The sequence below is a fragment of the Brienomyrus brachyistius genome, chromosome 8, assembly GCF_023856365.1.
Source record: "Brienomyrus brachyistius isolate T26 chromosome 8, BBRACH_0.4, whole genome shotgun sequence".
Classification (NCBI taxonomy): domain Eukaryota; kingdom Metazoa; phylum Chordata; class Actinopteri; order Osteoglossiformes; family Mormyridae; genus Brienomyrus; species Brienomyrus brachyistius.
The window spans coordinates 29,323,730-29,347,680 of record NC_064540.1 but is presented as its reverse complement, the minus strand read 5'-3'; the positions used below and the strand labels follow the sequence as shown (position 1 = coordinate 29,347,680).

Sequence of the window (23,951 nt, the reverse complement as noted above, 5' to 3'; positions counted from 1 at the left end):
ACACAAGACACCTATACTGTATACTGATGTGATTCATTAACATACATAATGTAGGAAATTGCTAATTAATACATATGGTATGAAGTGTGAACCTCCAGGCTGGTAAGGCATGTTTGGATTGTATGTATCAAAAGTTACACCCGTTTAATTAAAATCACACCGCACAAGTTTTTGCTTCTTGAACACTGTTGGGTCTTCCTTATAGATTTTTGGCTGCTGATCACGAAAATCACATCCAAATTTGCCCATCACGTACCATTTCATCGAAATCTTCAGTTTTGTCATGTATTTTTCTCATATTTGTGTCCAAAAATTTTCATTTCCATAACAGATCTATAAACAATGTTTAGTACAGTCTGAGAATGAAATCAGGTCAAGTTAGAAACTGTTCTGTGGAAGTTAGCAGCCTGGGCATGCCTGGACAGGCTGGAGTTAGCTTGACACTGCCTCAGTAGGCTATTAAAGTGGATTGTATACAAAAATGCTGCTCATTGGGTTAATATACAACTGATAGTGTGTATGTATTGTTTCAAAATATAGCATTGCATCAGTAGCAATGTAACAAGTAAGGTAGATGCTATAGACATTTGCAGGATGATTGGTGTCCGTCAATATGTCTCGTCAGTGTCTTAACAGCTGCAATACATTCTGCTATATTTGTTGTGAATATACACTTGCGCACATCTGTACAGCTCTAGAATCAGTGATCAAGATAAGTAATGGGCGCCTCACATTTGTTGTGTGACATGTGCTATCTGAGACCCTGCCTCAGAGGCACTCAAAAGACAATGTCATTTGCTGTCCCAATGATATGGCAAGAACAGAAAGACCATGTGATGGACTGTTACTTCTGTTTGACTAATGTGTCTGGTTTCTCTGCCAAAAACAAGACTCAATTGAATACCCTAAACTGCCTTCAGCAATGAGACGTATGCCACCTGACCACAGTCTTCCAATTCTGAAATCACCAGAGGAATGTACCTTAGACAGTCAAATGACTGTCAGAGAGTCAGATGAAGAAACTGCAATACAGGGTACTGGCAGGTGTCATGATTCGCCGTAGGAAACGGGCGATCGAGCGTGCAAAGAGCAGGCAAACAGGCAAAGTGCGGGGAAAACGGGGATTTATTTGTAGGGCAGGACAGAACACTGGCTCGAACATCAACAAACATCAATGACGGATGAAGGACTCATGCAAGACATGAACTTAAAAGGACAGGATCAATCAAAATAACAAGACAGAGCTGGGTACAATCAGGGAAGCACACGTGGATAATCAGGGGAGCGTGGCACACATGAGGATTGTACGAGCCGGGTATGACAGAACCCCCCCCCCAAAGGCACGCTCTCCAGGCGCGCCTCAGGGGAGGCGACGGACGAGATGAGGAAGACGGGACCTGGAACAGAAGAACAAAACCATTAATGAGATACCGGGAACAGAACAGAAAGACAGAATTGGCACAGGGGCAGAAACCATGACAAGATCTGACACAGGACAGGGAACGCAGATAGACAGACTAGGAAGGGAGACACAGAGGGAACAGGCGGGACAAAGAGACCAGGAGTGACTGGAGGTAACACCGGGGGACGAGGAGCAGAGGCGGGCGGAACAAAGGGACGAGGAGTCGACGAAGGAGGGACAAAGACGGGAGGAACAAAGACAGGAGGCCAGGGAGAGAAGGAGGGGGAACAAAGGGGAGCCCGAGGGAGCCCCAGCGGACGACGGGTGGCAGCCGGAGGGGCCGCAGGAGGGGCTGAGGAGGCAGGGCGAGGGACTGACGGAGGGGCCGAGGAGGGAGCTGGAGGGAGACCCAGGGAAGGGGACGAAGGAACTGGAGGGGACCTAGGTGAGGGCAAGGAGAGGGGGGGAGCCGCAGTAGGTGGCGACGTCCTCTGTTGCGCTGGAGTTGGGGGACCAGCAGGCAACTGAGGAGCCGCCGTTGCGGAGCCCGCAGGCGACCGACGAGACGCCGGAGGAGGGAGCAAGGTTTGGCAACGAGGCTGTGAAGGGGGACCCACAGGCGACCGTCGACCCAGACGGCCAGGACCAGCAGGCACCGACCGAGCCTCAGTGCCGGTGAGCCAGGGGGCAGGGTGGGAGGGACCCCCGCCCTGCGTCTGTGTCCTCTCCCCCTCCGGGACACTGACATTAGAATCCTTGATCGGGGTCGAGCTCACCTGGGCGAGGGCAAAGGAGTCACTAGGATTGGGTCTGGGGCAGAAGGGACTGGAGTGGGGCAGAAGGGACTGGAGTGGGGCAAGGGACGGGAGCCACAGGGGGTACAGTCATAGGCAGAGGGAGCGCCTTGGGCGTGGGCGCAGGAACTGCAGGCAGAGAGAGCACCCTGGAGGTGGGCGCGGGAGCTGCAAGCAGAGGGAGCGCCCTGGAGGTGGATGCGGGAGCTGCAGGCAGAGGGAGCACCCCGGACGTGGGCGCAGGAGCTGCAGGTAGATATGCTCGGGCGCTATAGCCGCAGGCAAGGGCGGCTGCTCGAGTGCTGGAGCCGCGGGCAAGGGTGGCTGCTCGGGCACTGGAGCCGCAGGTGGCGGGACCGGTAGGTCCCGTGCGGGCAAGAGGGACGTGGCCCCTTTATGTGTCCGGGGCACACGCGGGATGGCGTCCCGCACCGCGCTGGCCCCTTGTTGGCCAGCTGCTCCAGCCTGTAGAAGTACCACTAGAGGGGCGGTGGCAGCTCCTCGGTGGCTAAGCACGATCCCAGGGAGGGGAAAGCCGTCTGCGCAGGCAGCCTTGCAGCGGGGCTGACGTCCAGGGATTCCCCCGGATCTCCTGCAGTGAGAGAAGCGGGAAAGAGCATGCACGCCCCCACGATGATCGTCGAGGCGTTCACCGGCTTTCTCTTCTTCTTCCTCCGGCTCTTGGAGGCGGCTGAAGGCTGCACCATGTCTGATAGGACGGACAGCGAGGGGACAGCCTCAGTGATGAGTGGCGCAACCAGCTCTAACCTTCGCTCTCTCATGCGCTTGGACAGTTGCCGGAGGTTTTCGCGCACCTCCTCCGCAAGATGCGCGTCCTCTAGGGAAATACCCGCGAGGATGTCCCGGCTCTGGATCGCGAGGTCCCGTACTTGGGAATCTTCCTGGACCTCGGGTTGGCCGATCCAGTACAGCACCTCGTTCCCGAGACCGAGGTAACACTCCTGGGTCACGGGGGATGCTTTCTTCTTTAGGTCCATCATTCTGTCACGATGGACGGGCGTGGCACACATGAGGATCGTACGAGCCGGGTATGACAGCAGGGACATTGATCCAGATTTTGAACCGTGCTCTTCTGGAGATCCACATCTCATAACAGTCAGAATTAAACAATCTGCAAAGCACTTCTAATTATTTTGAATTTAATAGTGTATGAGGGACATAAACGCGATTAAATATGTTATTGCTGATAAAGAGGTAACGGTCTATTTCTCATATCTACGTGATGCAACAAAACCAAAATTATATTTGTGCATACCCAACAGGTACCTGTCTCAATCAGTAAAAACTTTCCATGAAGCAAAACTTAAAAAAAAAATGTTGTGCAGTGTCATTGGTAAAGTGGCATCAGTCTAGTTGTACATACCAAAAGGACTGCCACAGACACCTCTCCGAAAGCCTGCCAACTAATTGGTTCAGGTTCCTGGTCATCTCTATTCTTCAACCCCATATTCCATAAAACCTGGCACCTCAGAGCAAAGTCGCGAGAAACCCTCCAGGAAGAAGCCCTCCAAAGACCATCAAGAAATCACCAGACCACTGCGAAGCCCAGTAAAAAAGCCCATCCTGAAGCCTGCCGGTGAAGGCCTGCTACCCAACAGAGAACTTCAACCCCAAGACAAAGCCTTTCACCTTAAAGTTTCACAAGGAGAGAAAATTCAAAGGGCTCCACTCCAAGAACTGCCCCAAATGCCACGCCTTCTTAAGTGCCACCATTCCCTCAGCTCATCATCTCTGAAACCTACTGCCAAGACCCTCTCCATTCTGCAACCAAGTAAACCGACTTCCATTCATTCTAACAACCTAAACTGTTCTGTTTAATCTGCTCTATAATTTTAAGGTCATGTTTCTACAAACTGTGCTTGCTTTGCAGAACAATATTTCCCTTTTAAGATTACCCATTTAAATCTGGTCACTGCATTTTTATATTACATTCTGTTTGGTTATATTCTGTTATTTTGTGTTTGTTGATTATTTTAAGTGTAATATCTGTCTTATGTTAATATAGTGTTAGTTAGGAATAAATGTATTCCTTTTATACAACTTCAACTTTCACTGAGTGCTCACAATAGTCACTGTCTCTGTGCAAACTGGCTATTAAGCTCTGAGACGTCAAGCTCACCTGAAATATCACAAGACTATTTTTCTCAACGGCCATGAGAACGGCTTCACTGGCAATCATTTACATTAGCTGGTGATGTATCTCAGTAGACAAGTATTCTAACCCGGGTTACTAAGCAATACTGGTAATTAGTGAATCCCATTTAAGTCTCACATTAACAGACTCATGGGGATTCCACAATTGAGTTTGGAGGAACTAACCATTCGGCATAACAATTGGTTAATCCATCCATCCATCCATTTTCCAAACCGCTTATCCTATTGGGTCGCGGGGGGTCCGGAGCCTATCCCGGAAGCAATGGGCACAATTGGTTAATAATAATCATTAAATAATAATTAATAAAATGTTTATTAATTTCCCTACAAATGGGTGGAGACATAAATTTTTACTTGAGCAAATTTTTCCTACACTGGAAAGGGATGTGTCGGGCATGCCCGATATCTTTGCAGGAGAACGAAGGTGCAAGTCTTTAGAGTCCTGGTGCTCCCTGTCTTGCTGTATGGCTGTGAGACATGGATGCTATCCAGTGAGCTTAGACAAAGACTGGACTGCTTCGGTACTGTGTCTCTTCAGAGTCTCTTCAGTACCACTGGTTTGACTTAAGATTAAATTAAATCTATATTAAATTATTGTCAGGAGCTCTCGCACAGGAAGACCAGGATCCAGGTATGCAAGCAAGTGTTTGGTTTATTAGCGGACTAATAAACACAGTAACAGGAGGGGCAAGCAGAAGTCGTCATCAATGGGGAAGCGCAGAGGTCGATAGCCAGGGAATCCGTCCTACAGAGATACATGAGACAGGCACACACGGGGATGAGGGAACGAGACGTGCCGGTCCCGGCGGGGAAGGCAGGTCAGGTTCGGGAGCGGGTCTGGAGAGGGAAAGGAAAGCAGGTAAGGTAAACACACTAGGCAGATGGAGTAGGGTTGGGAGATCGGGAAGACAAGAGACAAGAAACTGCTCGGTATGGCACGCAAACATTCGGCTCAATACTTCGCACTGGGTTGTGGTAGGTTGGATTCCTTTGAACCTTCCCTAATTGTCAGCAACTAATTACACCCGGCAATTCCCGCCTGTGTGGGCCTGATGGGTAGCACCGTATGTCCGGTGTCCTCTGCCTGTGTGGGCCTGACAATTATGAATCAATTAACTTTGAAATATCTTATTACTATAGCTATAATTTTGTTTAATGATTTTTCTCTCTTTGGAAAAATTCACTATTGTAATATTGTTAAATGAATTATGAAATGAACACCTACTGGTGAGAAGGAATGGCCAGTTTATATGAAGTAATGCTTGTTAGAAGTTGCAGGCTCTGACAGAGATGTGATTTAATACTTTGCTTTAATACAACACTTGTTTACAGGTGTTTTGCTTTCGGCATATTTGCTCTTCAACTGCAGTGCCCTAGAACTTTCTCTAATATCCTTCCTAAACCATCAATGCCATCTACTGGTCACTATCGTAATATATTCTCCGTGCTAAAATGAGAAGAGATGAAATACATAGCCAAATCCATTAACAGAAAAAACATTACTGAATATGTGTTATATGTACAGGCTCTATATATTTCATCATGTAATCTTAAGAATAAACAATGTGGTCATTATGATATCTGACAGGAAGTTTTATTGGCAGTCCTAATTCGGGTGGATTTCATGGTTGCAGAATCCAGGACAGGGTTTTCCCAATCTTCTGCAACAGTGTTTCTTTGGATTGTCTTATTTGCATTGAGTTGCATGTGGAGCAGTTCATGACAGAAGCTTTGATGTCTTCTGTTACCCCTGGCCAGAAAACTATTTCAAAATGAGTGTCCAGTGTGGATTTTTTGAAGAAAGAGTGCGGTGATTCTGAAATTAGTATTCAATTGCCCTGTATTTATACTAGGTGACTATGAACTGTCAGTTCCTCTTTGAGTGTCCAGAGTGGGTGCAGTACACAATTCATTAAGTGTCTTTCTTTTGGTCAACCTTTCACAATGTACTAAGGAGCTGGCAAGTGTGATTCTGTTTCGTGACTGCTCTGTTGGAGTCTAATGTATTTGCTGTACAATGAATAGCTCCACTGTGATCTACTTGTTCATTTGATGTGCCATCTAATTCCATTGTGTAAATTATGGCTGGAGAATGGATCTGTGTGTGTGCTGTTTCGGGAAGTGCATTCCATAATAGAAAATCTGCCAGTTCCTGACTTTACTGTTACTGACGTGTCTTTGCTAGGGATGTAATGAAAAACGTAATATTGCAATATCGCGATAAAAAATAGCTCAAAACCATTGTCAGACTGTTACGATGTCACGATATCACGTGGTTATTTCACTCGTATAAGCTCCGTCTCAAAAAATATATTGTACATTAATAAATGCGGGGGCGGCATGGTGGTACAGTGGTTAGCACTGTTGCCTCACACCTCTGGGACCCAGGTTTGAGTCTCCGCCTGGGCCACATGTGTGTGGAGTTTACATGTTCTCCCCATGTCGTCGTGGGGTTTCTCTAAGGCTAATTGGACTTGCTAAATTGCCCGTAGGAGTGCATGTTTGAGTGACTGGTGTGTCAGTGTGCCCTGCGATGGGCTGGCCCCCCATCCTGCATTGTTCCCTGCCTCGTGCCCATTGCTTCCGGGATAGGCTCCGGACCTCCCGCGACCCAGTAGGATAAGCGGTTTGGAAAATGGATGGATGGATGGAATGAAATATAACATAAACATTACCCCCCCCCCCTCCCAACAGCCTTGGGTTAGTGAAACTCTGAGACACTGAATTATCCAACCACCACATGCTCCTTTAAAGGCTTACACACACACTCATTCTTTAACACACTTAAACACACACACTCTCACTCATATTCAACTACACACACATGAACATGCACACACCATTCCTACCTCATCCAGGAGATACAATCCTGTCAGAACTTTTTACGCCTCCTATGAATGTACAAGATCACAGAGGGCCATTTTAATTTATGCCTTAGTTTAAGATATATGTATACTGTCACGGGTGTTCGGCAACGATCGCGGGTAGAGCGGCGATCGTGCGGGGAAGCAGAGAAGCAGGAAGCAGGCAGGCAGGATTCGGGACGAAACAAGGGGTTTAATAAAGGAACACCGGGAGCAGGAGACATGGAACGCCAACTAACATCAATGACAGACACGGGTTAGTACAAATCAGGAACTTAAATACATGAAACAAGGCAGCAGGAAACAAGACACGACTGGGCACGATCAGGAAATCACACGTGGGTAATTAGGGGGCGTGGCACACACGAGGAGCGGACGGAGCGGGCGTCACAGAACCCCCCCCCAAAGGCGCGCTACACCGGGCGCGCCAAGGAAGGGGGCGACGGACGGGACGAGGCAGAACAGGACCTGAAAGACAAGAGCAAAAAAAAATCAACGGGGAACAGGGAACAAGACGGACAGGCAAAACAGACAAAGAGGCAGGAGCCAGGACAGGACACCACACAAGACAGGAAAGGCCGACAGACAGACCAGGAAGGGAGAAACAGAGGGAACAGGCGGAACAAAAGGAGCGGGAGTGACGGGAGGGAACGACGGTAAACCAGGAACAGAGCGGGGCGGAACAAAGGGACCAGGAACAGAGGACGGCGGGACAAAGGCAGGAGGAGGAACAAAGACAGGCGGGACAGAGACAGGAAAGAAGGGAGAGAAGGAGGAGGAAGGAAGGGGAGCCCGAGGGAGCCCCAGCGGGCGACGGGAGGCAGCCGGAGGGGCCGCAGGCGGCCGGGAGGCCGGAGCCGGAGGGGACCTCGGAGGGGCCGAGGAGGCAGGGCGAGGGACCCGCGGAGGGGCCAGGGAGGGAGCAGGAGGGAGCACCGGGGAAGGGGACGAGGGAGCAGGAGGGGCCCACGGCGAAGGCCCGGAGGAGGGGGGAGCCGCAGCAGGCGGCGACGTCCGGTGGAGGGCCGGAGGTAGGGGCCCCGCAGGCAACCGAGGAGCCGCCGTCGGGGAGCCCGCAGGCGGCCGACCAGGCACCGGAGGGGGGAGCGAGGCGGGGCGACGAGGTACTGGAGGGGAACCCGCAGGCGACAGCCGACCCGGAGGGCCAGGACCCGCAGGCGCCAACCGAGCCAGAGCGCAGGCGAGGGAGGGCGAGCCAGGGGGCAGGGCGGGAGGGACCCCAGTCCGACGTCTGTGCCCCCTCCCCCTGCGGGACACAGACATACCGACCCCCGGTCGGGGTCGATGTCGCCGGGGTGAGGGTGAAGGAGTCACTAGTGCGGTCCCCGAGGGGTCCCATTCAAGCTCCTCCACCTCTGAAGAGGGAGGAGCCACGATGGAGTCCTCTGGGACCACCTCAGGGACTAGGGCGACAGGACTTGGAGCTGCAGCAGTGAGAGGGAGCGCCACTGGAGCTGCTGCAGGCGGAGGGGGCGCCGGGACAGGAACAGGAGCGCGGTCAGGAACAGGAGCGCGGTCAGGAACAGGAGCTGGCTGCAGTGGGGGCGCCTGCCTGGGAGCTGCAGCAGGTGGCTGCAGTGGGGGCGCCTGCCCGGGAGCTGCAGCAGGTGGCTGCAGAGGGGGCGCCTGCCCGGGAGCTGCAGCAGGCGGCTGCAGAGGGGGCGCCTCTGTAGGAACAGGAGCGCGGTCAGGAACAGGAGCTGGCTGCAGTGGGGGCGCCTGCCCGGGAGCTGCAGCAGGCGGCTGCAGTGGGGGCGCCTGCCCGGGAGCTGCAGCAGGCGGCTGCAGAGGGGGCGCCTCTGCAGGAACAGGAGCGCGGTCAGGAACAAGAGCTGGCTGCAGTGGGGGCGCCTGCCCGGGAGCTGCAGCAGGTGGCTGCAGTGGGGGCGCCTGCCCGGGAGCTGCAGCAGGCGGCTGCAGAGGGGGCGCCTCTGCAGGAACAGGAGCGCGGTCAGGAACAGGAGCTGGCTGCAGTGGGGGCGCCTGCCCGGGAGCTGCAGCAGGCGGCTGCAGTGGGGGCGCCTGCCCGGGAGCTGCAGCAGGCGGCTGCAGTGGGCGCGCCTGCCCGGGAGCTGCAGCAGGCGGCTGCAGTGGGCGCGCCTGCCCGGGGGCTGCAGCAGGCGGCTGCAGTGGGGGCGCCTGCCCGGGGGCTGCAGGCACAGGAGGCGGCTGCTCGGGCTGAGCAGGGGCTGCAGGCACAGGAGGCGGCTGCTCGGGCTGAGCAGGGGCTGCAGGCACAGGAGGCGGCTGCTCGGGCTGAGCAGGGGCTGCAGGCACAGGAGGCGGCTGCGCGGGCTGAGCAGGGGCTGCAGGCACAGGAGGCGGGACCGGTAGGTCCCGTACGGGCAAGACGGACGTGGTCCCTTTAAGTGCCCGGGGCACACGCGGGATAGCGTCCCGCACCGCGCGGGCCCCCTTGTTGGCCAGCCGCTCGGGCCGGAAGTAGTACCGCTCGAGGGGCGGTAGCAGCTCAGCGGCGGCTGGGTGCTCTCCCCGGACTGGGGAAGCTGCCAGCGCAGGCAGCTTAGCTGTGGTGATGACGTCAAGGTCAGCCGGGGAGTCCTCCAATTCCCCGGTTAGGAGAGAAGCAGGGATGAGCGCGCACGCTCCTAGAACGATTGCAGGGGCGATCGCGTGCTTCTTCCTCTTCTTCCTCTTTGTCACGGTGTCCGCGGGAGGCTGCTCCACGTCCGACAGGACGGACGGCTGGGGAACAACCTCCGGGACGCACCGTGCGTCCAGCCCCAACCTCCGCGCTGTTAGGCGCTGAACCAACTGGTTGAGGTTGGAGCGCACCTCTCCTAGACGATGCCCGCCCTCCGATGGGGACATCGCCAGCAGGAGATCGCAGCTGTCGGTGGCCAATTGCAGCGCGACGGGGTCCTCCTGGACGTCGGGCTGGTTCAGCCAGTAGTGAACCTCTTGCAGCAGACCGAGACGTTGGCTCTCGGTCTGCTGCTGTGCCTTGTTGAGTCGGTCTGTCATTCTGTCACGGGTGTTCGGCAACGATCGCGGGTAGAGCGGCGATCGTGCGGGGAAGCAGAGAAGCAGGAAGCAGGCAGGCAGGATTCGGGACGAAACAAGGGGTTTAATAAAGGAACACCGGGAGCAGGATACATGGAACGCCAACTAACATCAATGACAGACACGGGTTAGTACAAATCAGGAACTTAAATACATGAAACAAGGCAGCAGGAAACAAGACACGACTGGGCACGATCAGGAAATCACACGTGGGTAATTAGGGGGCGTGGCACACACGAGGAGCGGACGGAGCGGGCGTCACATATACCTTTTTTTCAGCCATTTTATTTGACATCATTTTATTTATTTTTGCATTTAAGAAAGTGTTTTCTTTTAAAAAGCGAAACAAATATGTACATAAATACACTAAAAGGGTTTAGTTCTTTTGTCAGTTGTTGTATGGAGTTCAGTCATTAAAAATGGTCCTAAAATGGAAACTCATGGGTTATTCATTTTAAGAATAGTTACTATTGCTCTTTAATAAGACAAAAGTATTTCTTACCTGATTACTCGATTAATCAATGGAATAATCAATAGAATACTTGATTACTAAAATAATCGATAGCTGCAGCCCTAGATGACACCCAGACTCGCAACCTGTGGGGAGGGGAAGACTGAGCAATTGTTGATAGGTAGAGAGAATCTGTTTGTTTTGGATAAAGTACATTTGGTGCCAATCCTATCTGGTTTTGGCTCCCCCCAATCAGCATTGGCCTCGGCTAAGGCCACTGCTGAACTAACAACTCCGCCAGAAGAACAAGGCAATGAGACTCTCTTGCATTCCTCTCCCCCAATCCCAAGGACTCACCCTCCCCCCATCCCATGCCTTCGCCGCTTCATACCCCCCACTGTGAACCACCTCCCCATTTCCCTTACCTGTTGCAAGTCGTGCCTTTTTATGTTGTAAGGTTGTAGTGACCATGTGCTTTTGTTGCTGAGGTGTTTTTTTTCGGTTCCTACAACGTCCTCCCTACTGGAGTACAGTCTGGGGGCTGTTTTTTTATTCTCCTCCTCTCTCCTCATGTTATTCTGTTTCTTTTTCTTCTCTCTGTTTGCCCCTGTCTTCCTGACCTGTCTACCCCTTATACTGTGATGTTTGTGTGTATGTATGGTCGGGTTGATGGCCACTTTTTTCGCTGGTACTTGTGACTAGTGGCATGGTGTGTTGCAACAGCAATAAAGGGTTCTCATCATCATCATAAACAATAAGGAGAACCTCTGTTTTATCACTCTTTAATTTAATGAAATTTCTGCAAGGCAATGCGTATGGGAGGAATGTGGAAGATTGGAAACAGGTTTACTAGTAAGGTAGAGCAGTGTGTCATCTGCATAACAGTGGAAATTGATACTGAATTTACGGAAGATATCCGGAAGGAGATAAATAATGAAGAGAAGGGGCCCTAGAACAGAGCCCTGGGGCACCTCTGAATTAACAGAGGATAGTTCAGACTCAAAGGATTTGAGCTGAATGAACTGAGTGTGGCCAGAGAGATAAGATTTGGTCCTGTCTAATGGGGTATGGGTAATGCCAATAGAAGTTAATCTATTAAGAAGTTAATCTCTTGTTAATCTGTTGTTACAGATGGTGGCAAAGGCCACACTCAAATCAAGAAGAATGAGAATGGTAAGTTAACTGGAGTCAGAAGCCATGAGAAGATCATTGGTGATTTTTGTAAGGGCAGTTTCTGTACTGTGAAAGGGGTGAAAACCAGACTGGAACTGTCCATACTGATTGTAACAGGATAAATGAGAGTGGAGTTGAGTAGCTATAGTTTTTTCAAGAATTTTGGAGATGATGGGTAAATTTGACAAAGACGAAGATTATTGAAATTAGTAGGATCTGCACCAGGTTTTTTCAATATTGGCGTTGTGGAATTTAAATTGGACATCGGTAGGCCCGGGAGGTTGGCATATTGGGACTGTGTGTGTCTTTAGGCCTTAGGCAAGAAGAGATTGTTTTGAATACTGTGTGACCTCGCTTCGAGATAGTTGCCTGCAGTAAGTTCCGCAGACCCTGAGGAAAGCTCGGGCCTTGGAGAGGCAGACAGCGGAACAAAGGGGGGGGAGAAACCACCTGCAGGGAGAGATTCGAAGCTGCCCCAACTGGTGCACAGCGAGTTATAGCTTTATAGAATAGTTGTGGCAAACAATATATAGCAAGCTATGCGGTAGTGCAAATGTATAAGTAATTGTTAATCATACAAATCATATGTTAACCATGTATTGGCAGTGATTCAATGACAATACGTCAATACGTTAATCATTAATCAAAGGACAACTGAGTATTTACAGTGATTCAATGTCATGTAATCAATATCTATATTCATATTTCCAGTAGGAGCCTAGCAGTCGAGACATGTTCTGGTAGACTGAGCAGAATGGGAGGACTTTACCTTGCCACCAAGGTGAACCAATAGAATTCGAGAATTGTGTTTATTATACGTTTAAGCTTGGTTCATTGGTGTGTTGTGACCAATCAGGATTTAGACACCCTTACTGTGAAGTGGGAGTTATGGTATATCAACTGGTTGCTCGGAGAGCTAAAAAAAGATCTTGGTACCGAATGCCAGAGTGTGATGAGAGCGCTTTGCTGAGTTGCTGAAATAAAAGAGATTTTCCTTTACCTCATCAAACTGAGAGGTCCGACTTTTATTCTAAGTGTTATATTCTAAATTTTTCTACCACAGTTTGGCGCCCAACGTGGGGCAGCTGAGTTCTCTGCTTGTTCCAGACAGAGGGATCCTGCCAGAGAAGCGGGTACGGCATAGCATAGATAGAGCCTGACGGGACCAGATCCGGGTGAGATTGAGGATTGGCCCAGTCCCTCGTCAAGGAACAACGGAGATCACGCTGTCCCAGAGCTGAACATTCCTGAGACTGATTTGGCCGGACCTGTGTTGGTGAGGTAAAGGCTTCTCTGTTTATTCATTTTTGCTGCTGCTTTGCTTGATGCTGAAGGTTATGTTGTGATAGTGTCTGAGTGTGTGAGAGTCCGCCGTGACTGTGGGATCCAAGCACGGGGAAGCGCTGAACGCGGACGGACGGGCCATGGAGGGAGCGCTCAACCACCTGTAATAGGGAAAGGGTGCGGTCCAAGGGGAAACCTGAGTGACCTATTACGTGGGTTAGGTGGATGCACGAGACCTTGGGAAAGTCCGTGATTTTGAGTGGCGCCACTGTGTATTTGTGTGACGGGGCACAAGACGGCAGGGAAGCCGTCAGACAGCAGGGAAGCTGTCACCCGCGGAGGGCCAGACACGACAGTGAAGGCTTGGTGCATCAGGGGCAGAGGACAGGGCGGTGTGTGTGTACTGCGTGGCGTGGCATTGTATGGCGGAGGCTGGACAGTGAATGCATTGCATGCAGTAGCACAGCACTGCGTAACAGGCCAAAGACGGGTAAGATTCCTGTGTGTGGACAGGGACAACCTAAGACAGGCGCTGTCGTAGACCCCTGACTCCAGGCTGAGGGACTGTTCGGGGTTTGGTCCACTCTCGGTCCCACGGGAGTATAAAGGGTGTATGGTTTTGGAGAATGTGTATGTGGTAAAAGGGTGTGCAGTATCCTCCCAGGTGCAGTATCCTCATTGAGATAAATTGATACATGGAATTACGCTCCACATTGACGCATGCAGGTGTCAAAACTTAATGGAGTAGCCCTGTGAAAAAGTGTTATGTGTTGGATATGAGATATGCTGGGATAAGTCAGACAATTGTGTTTCTAGAACATCTAATGTTTAAAATTACACGTGGATCTTTAAAGGTTTTGTAGTCCAGTAACAAGTTGTCTTGTTTAGCCTAGTGATCACCCAGCAGCTGCGTGCTTTGTGCAGACGGCAGCTACTTTGCAGAGGGGAGGGTGTATCAGGGCCAGACCAGATATTTCATTAAGCCTACATTTGACAAACGTTGTTTGTTGAAGGGTTGATAATGGGGAGTCCGTCAAGCAAACATTCGCAACCCCCTGAAAGGGACTCCAACACTGAGGGAGAGATATTGAAATGTAAAAAAGGGGATAAGGGAAAACCATCCCCAAGGCAGATAATGGAACGGGTGACTGGCCTGAGTCTAAAGAAGGCGTGCAGAAATTGGTATCGTCAGACTCGGGGTAGATGGCCAAAGGAGGGCACTCTAAACATATTGGAGATAGAATGTTGTGAAACGTTACTGGAAAGGAGGGGGAACGGTTGTTGTAGTAGGGGGATGTACAAGCCGGAATATTATTTTCGGTGGAAGTCAGTGGCCTTGCTGAGGGCCAGGAAGCCTAGAGAGCAGCTGACTGATAAGGAAAGTCATGTAATGGTTAGCAGAGAGGACAGGGGGGCCGATCCAACTGCTGCCGTTTCTCCGCCTGTGGCTGATGCTGACAGGAGAAAAAAGCCTAATGCAGATCTCTTGTATCCGGTCCTGCCTGAAGTGTCCCCTCTTTCACCGCCACCACCTGAACCTCGCCCTCCTGCCCAGGTCCCTCCTCCTCCAGGGAGGGCTGAACCCTCTGCCCCTGATGCAGAAGGGGGAGCTGTGGGTCCAATGCCGCAGCCTTCTGTAAAGCAGGAAGGGTCTTCTTATGACGAGGATGAAGGCGATGATGAGGAGGAAGAACCCGTACCCGAAGGCCGGGACAGTAAAGGTCGCTCACGCCGTCTGCAACGTAAAGGGCAAACAGAGGGAAAACATCAGTTTCCTCTGGTGGAGGTCCCGAACCCTCGACTTGAAGGAGGCCCTGTCATGATGGTGCAACGGAACTGGGAGCCGGGTGACATCAAGGAGGTGGCTGAGTCTCTGCCCAACCCACGGAAGTGTGGGGGGGCTCAGTTTTACACAGCAGTGAAGGACATGGATGCTGTGTACCAGCCCAGCGCTTGGGAGCTGAGCCAGGTGTTAAAGAAGAAGTTGGGGCCTGCATGGGCTGCTCTGGGAGTATCATGGGACACGAGCATCCAGAGGATAGACAGTGCGAGGTGGGCCCAGCAGATGAACTCTCTAGAGAATGCCCTTAAGTCTCGTTTCCCTACAGTGGTTGACTGGTCCCGCCTGTATGCGGCCCGGCAAGGTGATAAAGAAGATGTGTATGACTGGGAGCTCCGGTTGCAGAGCCTGGTGGAGCAGCACTCGGGCGCAGGAGCAGAACAGCAGGGACAAATGATGACTGCCCTCTATGTGGAAGGGATGCGGCCCGAGATCCGAGAACTCCTGAAGCAAGCTTGCCCTGACTGGAGGGAGAAAAACATGAGTGGTGTGAGAGCTTTCGCCCAGAACATTGAGCGTAATCTGAAAGATGCAGAGAAAAGAAAAAGCATCCAGGAAGAGAAGAAGAAAGGGAAAAGGGAGCAGGAACATGAAATGCTTGTTCAGGCGGTGGCTAATTTGGCCACAGGGAGACCACCTCAAGGCAGAGGCAGAGGGAGGGGGAGAAGACAGGGTCCACCTGGTCCACCTAGAGGGGGGGACAGGAGATGCTGGAACTGCGGAGATCCCAATCACTTCTACAGGAACTGCCCTCTGCCTCAGGCTGTGCAGGGGAACCAAGCTGGAGGAGAGGGAGAAGTAAGACCAGGGCCTGTGATGTGCTATGTTTGCAAACAGCAGGGACATCTCGCCAACCAGTGTCCCAGCCTGAGTGCACAAGGCTCCGGGTCCGGGTGGCCTGCCCCTCCTCCCCAATAGGAGATTGCGGGGACAGGTGGTGAAGAGGGTCAATTCATCGCCTTAACCCGACGCCCAGCAGATGACCCATTGCTTAAAGTGAGAGTGGGGGGAAGGGAAATCCCTTTCCTAGTGGATACAGGAGCTACAAGGTCAACAATCAGAGAGGAGGAGGCGTCGGGAGTCCCCACCACTGGCAGAACTGTGAAAATAATCGGTGCCTCAGGATTCCTAGAAGAAACAGAACCTTTATTAGTGGAACGGAGCCCCGGAGCCACTGTGTGTCAGCACCAGTTCCTAGTCTCCCCCTATTGTCCTGTCAACCTACTAGGGAGGGACTTAATGGGGAAACTGGGGATGAAGGTGGAATTGGGAGAAGATGGCTTCATTGTGACCTCAGACGTTTTGGGACTGTTCTGCTCATTGGAGAAAGAAAACTTTGCGGCCTGGTGGCTAGCAGATGACACAATTCTGAGAGATCGTATCCCTGAAGGTCAAGAACAGCCTAAAAGATTGCATTGCACTGCTCAGCCTCCTAAAACGGGAGGGGCTGAGTGGATAAAGGATTTCGAAGCTGCAGGAGAACTGGGAGAGACTGTTGTGCTGGATTACCTCTACGTGGCAGAAGACAGGTCTGCTGCATCTGTCCGTTTGTCAGCCGCCCAGGAGCAGTGGTATGTGGGAGGTTCGGTCCCCCATGTATCATATGGGAAAAAGGGGTCACTAAAATGGAAGGACTTAGGACCCTGGGTCGCAGAATGTGAGAAAAGGACTGAGTGGATGTATGTGGAGGATGGAAGGTGGATGAGTGGAGATGGACAGGTGCAAAGGTACAAAATAGATCAGTGTGTAGAGGTACAGAGAAAGGGGGATGCAGAAGAAAGTAAGGAGAAAAGTGTTGATCCACTGCCAGACTAGTTAGGGGAAGTACCTGATTGCTTGTGGGCAAAAGGGAAAAATTATTTTGGCAGAATGGTGTCAGCTGAGCCTTTGGTGGTCCACCCCAAGTCTGACTTTCAGCCTCACAAGGCCCAGTATCCCTTATCTAGAGAAGCAGAGGAGGGAGTGAGAGAAGTACATGCAGATCTGGTGAAAAGGGGGGCTATTAAGGAAATAGCCTATTCTCCAGTCAATTCACCTATTTTACCTGTGAAAAAGGCAAATGGAGCTTGGAGGTTTGTGCAAGATCTGAGGGGTGTTAATGCAGCCATACACCCCAGGGCTCCTATCGTACCCAATCCAGTCACGATCCTGGCTTCCATACCAGCGGAGGCTAAATGGTTCTCTGTCATTGATTTGGCTAATGCTTTCTTTTCTATCCCAGTAGATCCAGATTCCCAGTACTGGTTCGCCTTCACCTTTCTGGGGAAGAGGTGGACCTGGACAGTGATGCCCCAGGGCTACATAGAGTCACCTAGCGTGTATGGGCAGGAGCTGGCAAAAAATTTGGAGGGGTTTACTGCACCTGGGGGTAGCACACTGGTACAGTATGTGGATGATTTGTTGCTTTGCTCTCACACTCGCGAGTCCTGTAAACAGGACACCAGAGCTCTGTTAGACTTCCTGGCTGAAAATGGGCACAAAGCCTCCAAAGAAAAGCTGCAGCTGGTGTCACAAAGGGTTAAATACCTTGGACATATGTTGACAAGTGAGGGAAGGTCATTAGGACCAGATCGAGTGGCCTCCATACAGGAGATGCCCAAACCAGAAACTAAACAGCAATTGCTTTCAGTCCTAGGCATGATTGGCTATTGCAGGCCTTGGATTCAGGACTATGCACAGAGATCACAGCCCTTGATTGACTTGACAATTGGGCTAGGATTGACAGATAAACTGACGTGGACGTCCGAAGCTGAAGATGCCCTGATTGATTTAAAACAAGCGTTAATGTCAGCTCCAGCTTTGGGGGTGCCTGACTATAGAAAGCCATTTGTGCAGTATGTAGATGAGAAAAAAGGGTTCATGACTTCAGTTCTGATTCAGTATCATGGGGAAAGGGGCAAACCGGTTGCATACTACTCAAAGCGTTTGGACTCGGTGGCTCGAGCATTACCCCTTTGTCTTCGAGCGGTAGCTGCGGCCGCAGAGGCAGTGATGGCAAGCGCAGATCTAGTCCAGTTACATCCACTGAAACTTCGAGTTCCCCATGCAGTGCACGCAATCCTGACACAGGTCAGGACATCTCATTTGACGCCTGCGCGATCGGTGCATTATCAGAATGTTTTGTTAACACTGGCAAATGTGACTGTGGAAAGATGCTCTGCTTTGAATCCGGCGACCCTCCTTCCCACGGAGGCGGACGGAGAACCGCATGATTGTTTGCAGGTCATCGACTGTGTGTGCAGGCCTAGGCCGGATCTGACCGACATCCCACTGGAAGGATGCACTGGAAAACCCATTCAGCATCATGAGTTAGTGGAACAATTACTGGACGCTCTCATGCTACCTAAACAGGTGGCAATAGTGAAGTGCCAGGCCCACACTAAGCGGACTGATGAAATCAGTCAGGGAAATGACCTCGCAGACCAGTGGGCTAAAAGTTTAGCCAAGAACTCCACTGGGTTTGGGAATAAGGTTTTACTGGCAAAGAATGTCGATAAACCAGGCGCTGAAAATGACCTTGTTTTGATTCAAACAGGTGCAACGGAGGCTGAGCTCCGCGGCTGGAAACGGAGCGGGGCATGGAGTGATAGAGAAGGCGTGTGGCGACATTCTGGGACTAACAAACCTTATCTCCCTAGATCTGCGTATCCAGGGATGGCCAAAGCCGTTCATGGCCTGGATCATGTGTCTCGGGACGGGATGGTGGCAGCTGTGACTCGGGTGTGGCATGCCCCTGGGTTTGCCACAGCTGCTGCCCAATTCTGCGGGAAGTGTATGGTGTGCATGAAATTCAATGTGGGAAAGGGCATCCCAACCGGCCCTGCAGTGACCCCGAGTCCCCAAAGCCCATTCGATCACCTGCAGATGGATTTCATTGAGCTAACTCCTTGCAAGGGATATAAGTATTGCTTGGTGATTGTAGATTTGTTTTCCAGATGGGTGGAGGCATTTCCTTGCCGTCGCCCTGATGCTCTGAGTGTGGCTAAATGTCTGTTAAAGGAGGTGATTCCACGATGGGGCATTCCATCTAAAATCACCACAGACAATGGTCCTGCGTTCATCGCCGAGATCCTGGCTAAATTGTCCCATTGGATGCAAATTGATTTGAAGCATTATTGTGCCTATCACCCCTCGAGTGGGGGGATAGTGGAGAGAGCAAATCAGACACTTAAACTGAAATTGGCGAAAATTTCAGAGACGACGGGCCTGCCCTGGGTGGATGCCCTGCCCCTGGCTTTGTTATTCATGCGAGCAAGGACGCACCGCCAAACAGGATTGGCTCCTTTCGAAGTGTTGACGGGAAGGCCGATGCGTGTTTTGTCTCCCTCGCGATATGTCACACTGGAGACCGTGGATGGGGATTTGCTGACTTATCTTACAGGTTTGCGGCAGGCGATAGGTGCAGCCTGGGACCAGGTTCGTGCCAATTGGAGGAATCCAGAGGGAGAGCTGCCACGAGCTGTGACACCGCTCGAGCCAGGGAGCTGGGTGTTGGTTCGCGACCTGAGGAGGAAAAGATGGAACACGCCAAGATGGAGGGGACCCCACCAGGTCTTGATGGTGACCCCTCACGCAGTAAAAGTGGAGGGAATCGACGCCTGGATCCATCAAGTCCACTGCAGACGCGTGCCCAACCCTGGTGGTTCTTTCGAGACTGGCCCCTGAAAGGGCCACAATTGTGTTGCCTTGCCCTGATAGCCATTTTTATTGTCACAGTTACATTTGGGATTGATGCCATATTGTGGTGGAGAACTGCTTATTCCGGTTGTGTCACCCGCTGTACTCCAACAGAGCCCAACCCAAGACAATTTTTGAACCGAGGGAAAAGGGAGGTGATGAATACCAATGCCGATGCTAATGCTGTGGAGCTTTTGGCCCGAGCTGTGACTGCTGAGCTGAATGTTTCAGACTGCTGGGTTTGCCATTATATGCCCCACACTTCTGCGGCATGGCCCTTCTACGGGATTCCGTACACCTATCATGACATGGCGGTCTTGAACCACACCTGCTCCGGCCCTGTGTCTGTTGTGGCTGGGCTGCTGACTCGCGAGCTAGGGTCATCGTCCTCAACTCCACCACCACCTATATGTCGCATTTCTGGTATTGTTGTTAAGTCGCGGGCAGTGGAGGCGGCCTTTGTGGCCACGCATGACCGGTTACAACAGGAGTATGCTGAGAACAATCCAATCCTCTATCTGACTCAGGCAGACCAGTCTAATCACTGGGGCTTCACTACAGTCCATTTGCTTGTAGGCATGAATAAAACAGGAGAGGGCTGGGTTTGCTCAGCCCAGGTGATTATCACATGGGCTGTTGGTAAGGCATGGGAGGCGGGGGACCCCGAGCACTACGGTGCACGGGTGCAAGAACTGACTGTAACTGCTCTGCAATGCCGCCAAAGCCCTGATAACTGTTCTTATTCTGCAGTGTCCTGTCCATCGGACTCGACCGTGATGGTGAAGGGAGTGACACTGCCTGAGGATGGCTTGGCTGTCATCCCGGTAAATGGGACTGTGTGTTTCCATTTGTCTAATTCAACCCAGACTCGAACCCCTTCCTCCCCACCTCTTCACTGTAAGGCTTATGTTAACTTCTCTGTCCTTGGTGATGTCCTGCTTGTGGCACCGCCACGTTCTGCGTTTATTTGTGGTCGCAAAGATTTTCTTAAGGGTTACACTGTTTTGTCTCTTTCGAAAACGAAGGCTGATTGGTATTGTTATCTAGCTTATCTTGTTCCTCCTATTCGTGTAGTGCCCAAGGCGCAGATGTCGTTAGCTGTGCGTGCATATACACGCAGCAGACGGTCTCTTAGTCGGACTGAACAATGGTTTGGGGTATTTATTCCATCCCTTGGGGTGGCAGACCTTCAGACAGAGGTGACTGCCCTGCAGACTGCAGTTGAAAAGGTGGCCAATCAAACGCTTGACACCGTGAAGGCCGTCTCGGGTGAATTGTCGGCGGTTAGGCAGGTAGCTCTGCAAAACCGCATGGCATTGGATCTCCTGTTGGCTGAGAAAGGTGGAGTTTGTGCTATTGTGGGAAGAGAATGTTGCACGTACATCCCTGATTCCACTCAGGCTGTGCAGGATCTAGAGGACGTCGTGCACAAGCAGATGTCTGAGGTACACAAAGAGCATGGCCTGTTTGAGTACAGCTGGGACTACTGGTTCTCCTCACTGATCCCGGGTTTATCAGGGGTGTTCAGACCCTTAGTTTTTAGTGTAGTGTTACTGCTAGTAGTGTTGCTGCTAATCTTTTTGCTGTTTAGGTGTTGTTCTAGTATTCTGTCTTCCCAGGCAAATTCTGTTATGCTCCTATGGGCTCCCCCTCTTCCCTATGCGGATGATCCTCTTCTTCCCGCCTGGCTCTACGACCCTCAGCCCCGGGTTGTCGTCCATGCGACCGGCAACGCCGACACCGTTGGTGACTCCTGTTCCATCCAGCCGCCACCGGCCCGCTTCGACCCGCTGCGCAATGGTCCGGCGTTTTACTACACTGCGGACTCTGATTGTTTGTGAACTATGCGGATTTCGCATGTTCAAAAGGGGGGAATGTGGAATTAAAATTGGACATCGGTAGGCCCGGGAGGTTGGCATATTGGGACTGTGTGTGTCTTTAGGCCTTAGGCAAGAAGAGATTGTTTTGAATACTGTGTGACCTCGCTTCGAGATAGCTGCCTGCAGTAAGTTCCGCAGACCCTGAGGAAAGCTCGGGCCTTGGAGAGGCAGACAGCGGAACAAAGGGGGGGGAGAAACCACCTGCAGGGAGAGATTCGAAGCTGCCCCAACTGGTGCACAGCGAGTTATAGCTTTATAGAATAGTTGTGGCAAACAATATATAGCAAGCTATGTGGTAGTGCAAATGTATAAGTAATTGTTAATCATACAAATCATATGTTAACCATGTATTGGCAGTGATTCAATGACAATACGTCAATACGTTAATCATTAATCAAAGGACAACTGAGTATTTACAGTGATTCAATGTCATGTAATCAATATCTATATTCATATCTCCAGTAGGAGCCTAGCAGTCGAGACATGTTCTGGTAGACTGAGCAGAATGGGTGGACTTTACCTTGCCACCAAGGTGAACCAATAGAATTCGAGAATTGTGTTTATTATACGTTTAAGCTTGGTTCATTGGTGTGTTGTGACCAATCAGGATTTAGACACCCTTACTGTGAAGTGGGAGTTATGGTATATCAACTGGTTGCTCGGAGAGCTAAAAAAAGATCTTGGTACCGAATGCCAGAGTGTGATGAGAGCGCTTTGCTGAGTTGCTGAAATAAAAGAGATTTTCCTTTACCTCATCAAACTGAGAGGTCCGACTTTTATTCTAAGTGTTATATTCTAAATTTTTCTACCACAGCGTAATAGCAGCAACTTTGAAGGGTGTAGGGACAGTTCCAGTACTAAGGGAGTAGTGAATGATAGCCATAATGAGGGGGACCAGAGATGGAAGACAGGCTTGAACAAGAGGAGGAAAAAGAATGAGTGGGTAGGGGAAGTTCAGATGTAATGGAAGTGGTGGCTTGTGAACCAAGTTGCTGGTGAATTTTCAGGATTTTTTTCAGAGAAATATGTCATATGAGCGTTACAGAAAGTATGTGTGTGCAGGTAAGATGGTAAAGAATCCAGAGGTTGGGAAATATGTTTGAACAATGAAAACAATGATTTGGTATCACCTACATTAGAACAGATAAAACTAGAGTAATAGTTGGATTTAGCTTGAGCTATGCAGTCCTTATAATGCATCATATGACCTTTGTATGAGTCTTTGTGAACATGTAAATTGGTCTCTCGAGTTGCCAGCCTTTGGCTTTCATGAGCTCAGAAGTAAACTAGGAGGTTGAAAGAGAAAAAGAAACTGTTCTGGATTTTACTGGGGCAAGGGAATTAAGAATGGACTGGAGGCCTGAGTTTTAATGTGTGACCAGCTCTTCAGGGGTAGTTAAATTATGAATACCCATGAAAGAGTCAACGCAAGTGGAGAGAGAGACCAAATTGATGTCCCTAATGTTGCGGAATGAGATGAGATGAGGAGTTTTAGCAACAGAGAGAGAAAGAGAAAAATTAAATGTCAGAAGGAAATGGTCCATTATAGGAAGTTCATCTGCAGTGCAGTAAAAGGAGGAGACACCAGAACAGCAGATTAAATCCAGAATATGTCATTTGGAGTGAGAGGGAATGTTGGTGTACTGCTGGAGACCATAGCTCTCAAGGCAGGATGTAAAGCCTCTGGTAAGAAGGTTGTTAATCTTGTCCATGTGGATATTGAAGTCTCCCAGCAGTATAGTATTTGATGAAAGGGCGGAGACGTGTGACAAAAAAAGCAGCAAAGTCATTTAAAAAGGCACAATTCTGTTTAGGAGGGCGATAAACAATTGCAATAATGGTAGGATTAGGTCCAGATAGTTCACACACAGTGGATTCGAAAGAGTTAAATGCAGGAACAGACACCGGCGAGACTTTCCACTTCTCATGGTATATTATTGCGAGACCTCCTCCGCAACCTGAGTCCCGTGGTTGACATATGTAAACAAACCATGGTGGGGTGGATTCATTGAGTCATTGATTCATTGGGAAAAGTCATTAGGCTGTTGCCAAGTCTCTGTTAAACAGAGAAAGTCAATGAGGAGATCCTGGATAAGAGCTCCCTTGGTCGAGAGTGAGCGGATATTAAAAATTCGAAGTTGACAGAAGTAGTGCTGGGGTTAGCAGAAGTATTAGCCGACCTGGCTAGTCTGGCTAGCACACTATGGTCAACAGCACGGCTGGTGTTACGTCGGGGACAACTTTATTGATTCATGGTGTTTTGACTGAAATTCTGGTGGGATCCACGGTGAAGGTACCTCCGGCGAGGCAGAAAAACCATGTCAGGATGAAGGTGTAATACAGTCGGCAGAGGCGTAGCTTGGTGG

The 23,951-nt window shown here is 50.7% G+C and overlaps 1 protein-coding gene across 1 annotated transcript; it reads left to right on the top strand.

The window, feature by feature from the left end:
- The first annotated feature begins 11,135 nt into the window (after nt 1-11,135).
- LOC125747354 (uncharacterized) lies at nt 11,136-22,345 on the top strand. Its single transcript, XM_049022537.1, has 5 exons — nt 11,136-11,188; nt 11,863-11,904; nt 12,616-12,685; nt 13,012-13,185; nt 19,410-22,345. Exon 5 carries the CDS (start codon nt 19,546-19,548, stop codon nt 21,544-21,546), a length of 2,001 nt encoding a protein of 666 aa, XP_048878494.1. The 5' UTR covers nt 11,136-11,188; nt 11,863-11,904; nt 12,616-12,685; nt 13,012-13,185; nt 19,410-19,545; the 3' UTR covers nt 21,547-22,345.
- Nucleotides 22,346-23,951: the final 1,606 nt, after the last annotated feature.

Bases quoted from the DNA above. Each gene is read 5' to 3' on its own strand.
- LOC125747354 (XM_049022537.1), top strand. From the start codon at position 19,546: ATGGAACACGCCAAGATGGAGGGGACCCCACCAGGTCTTGATGGTGAC.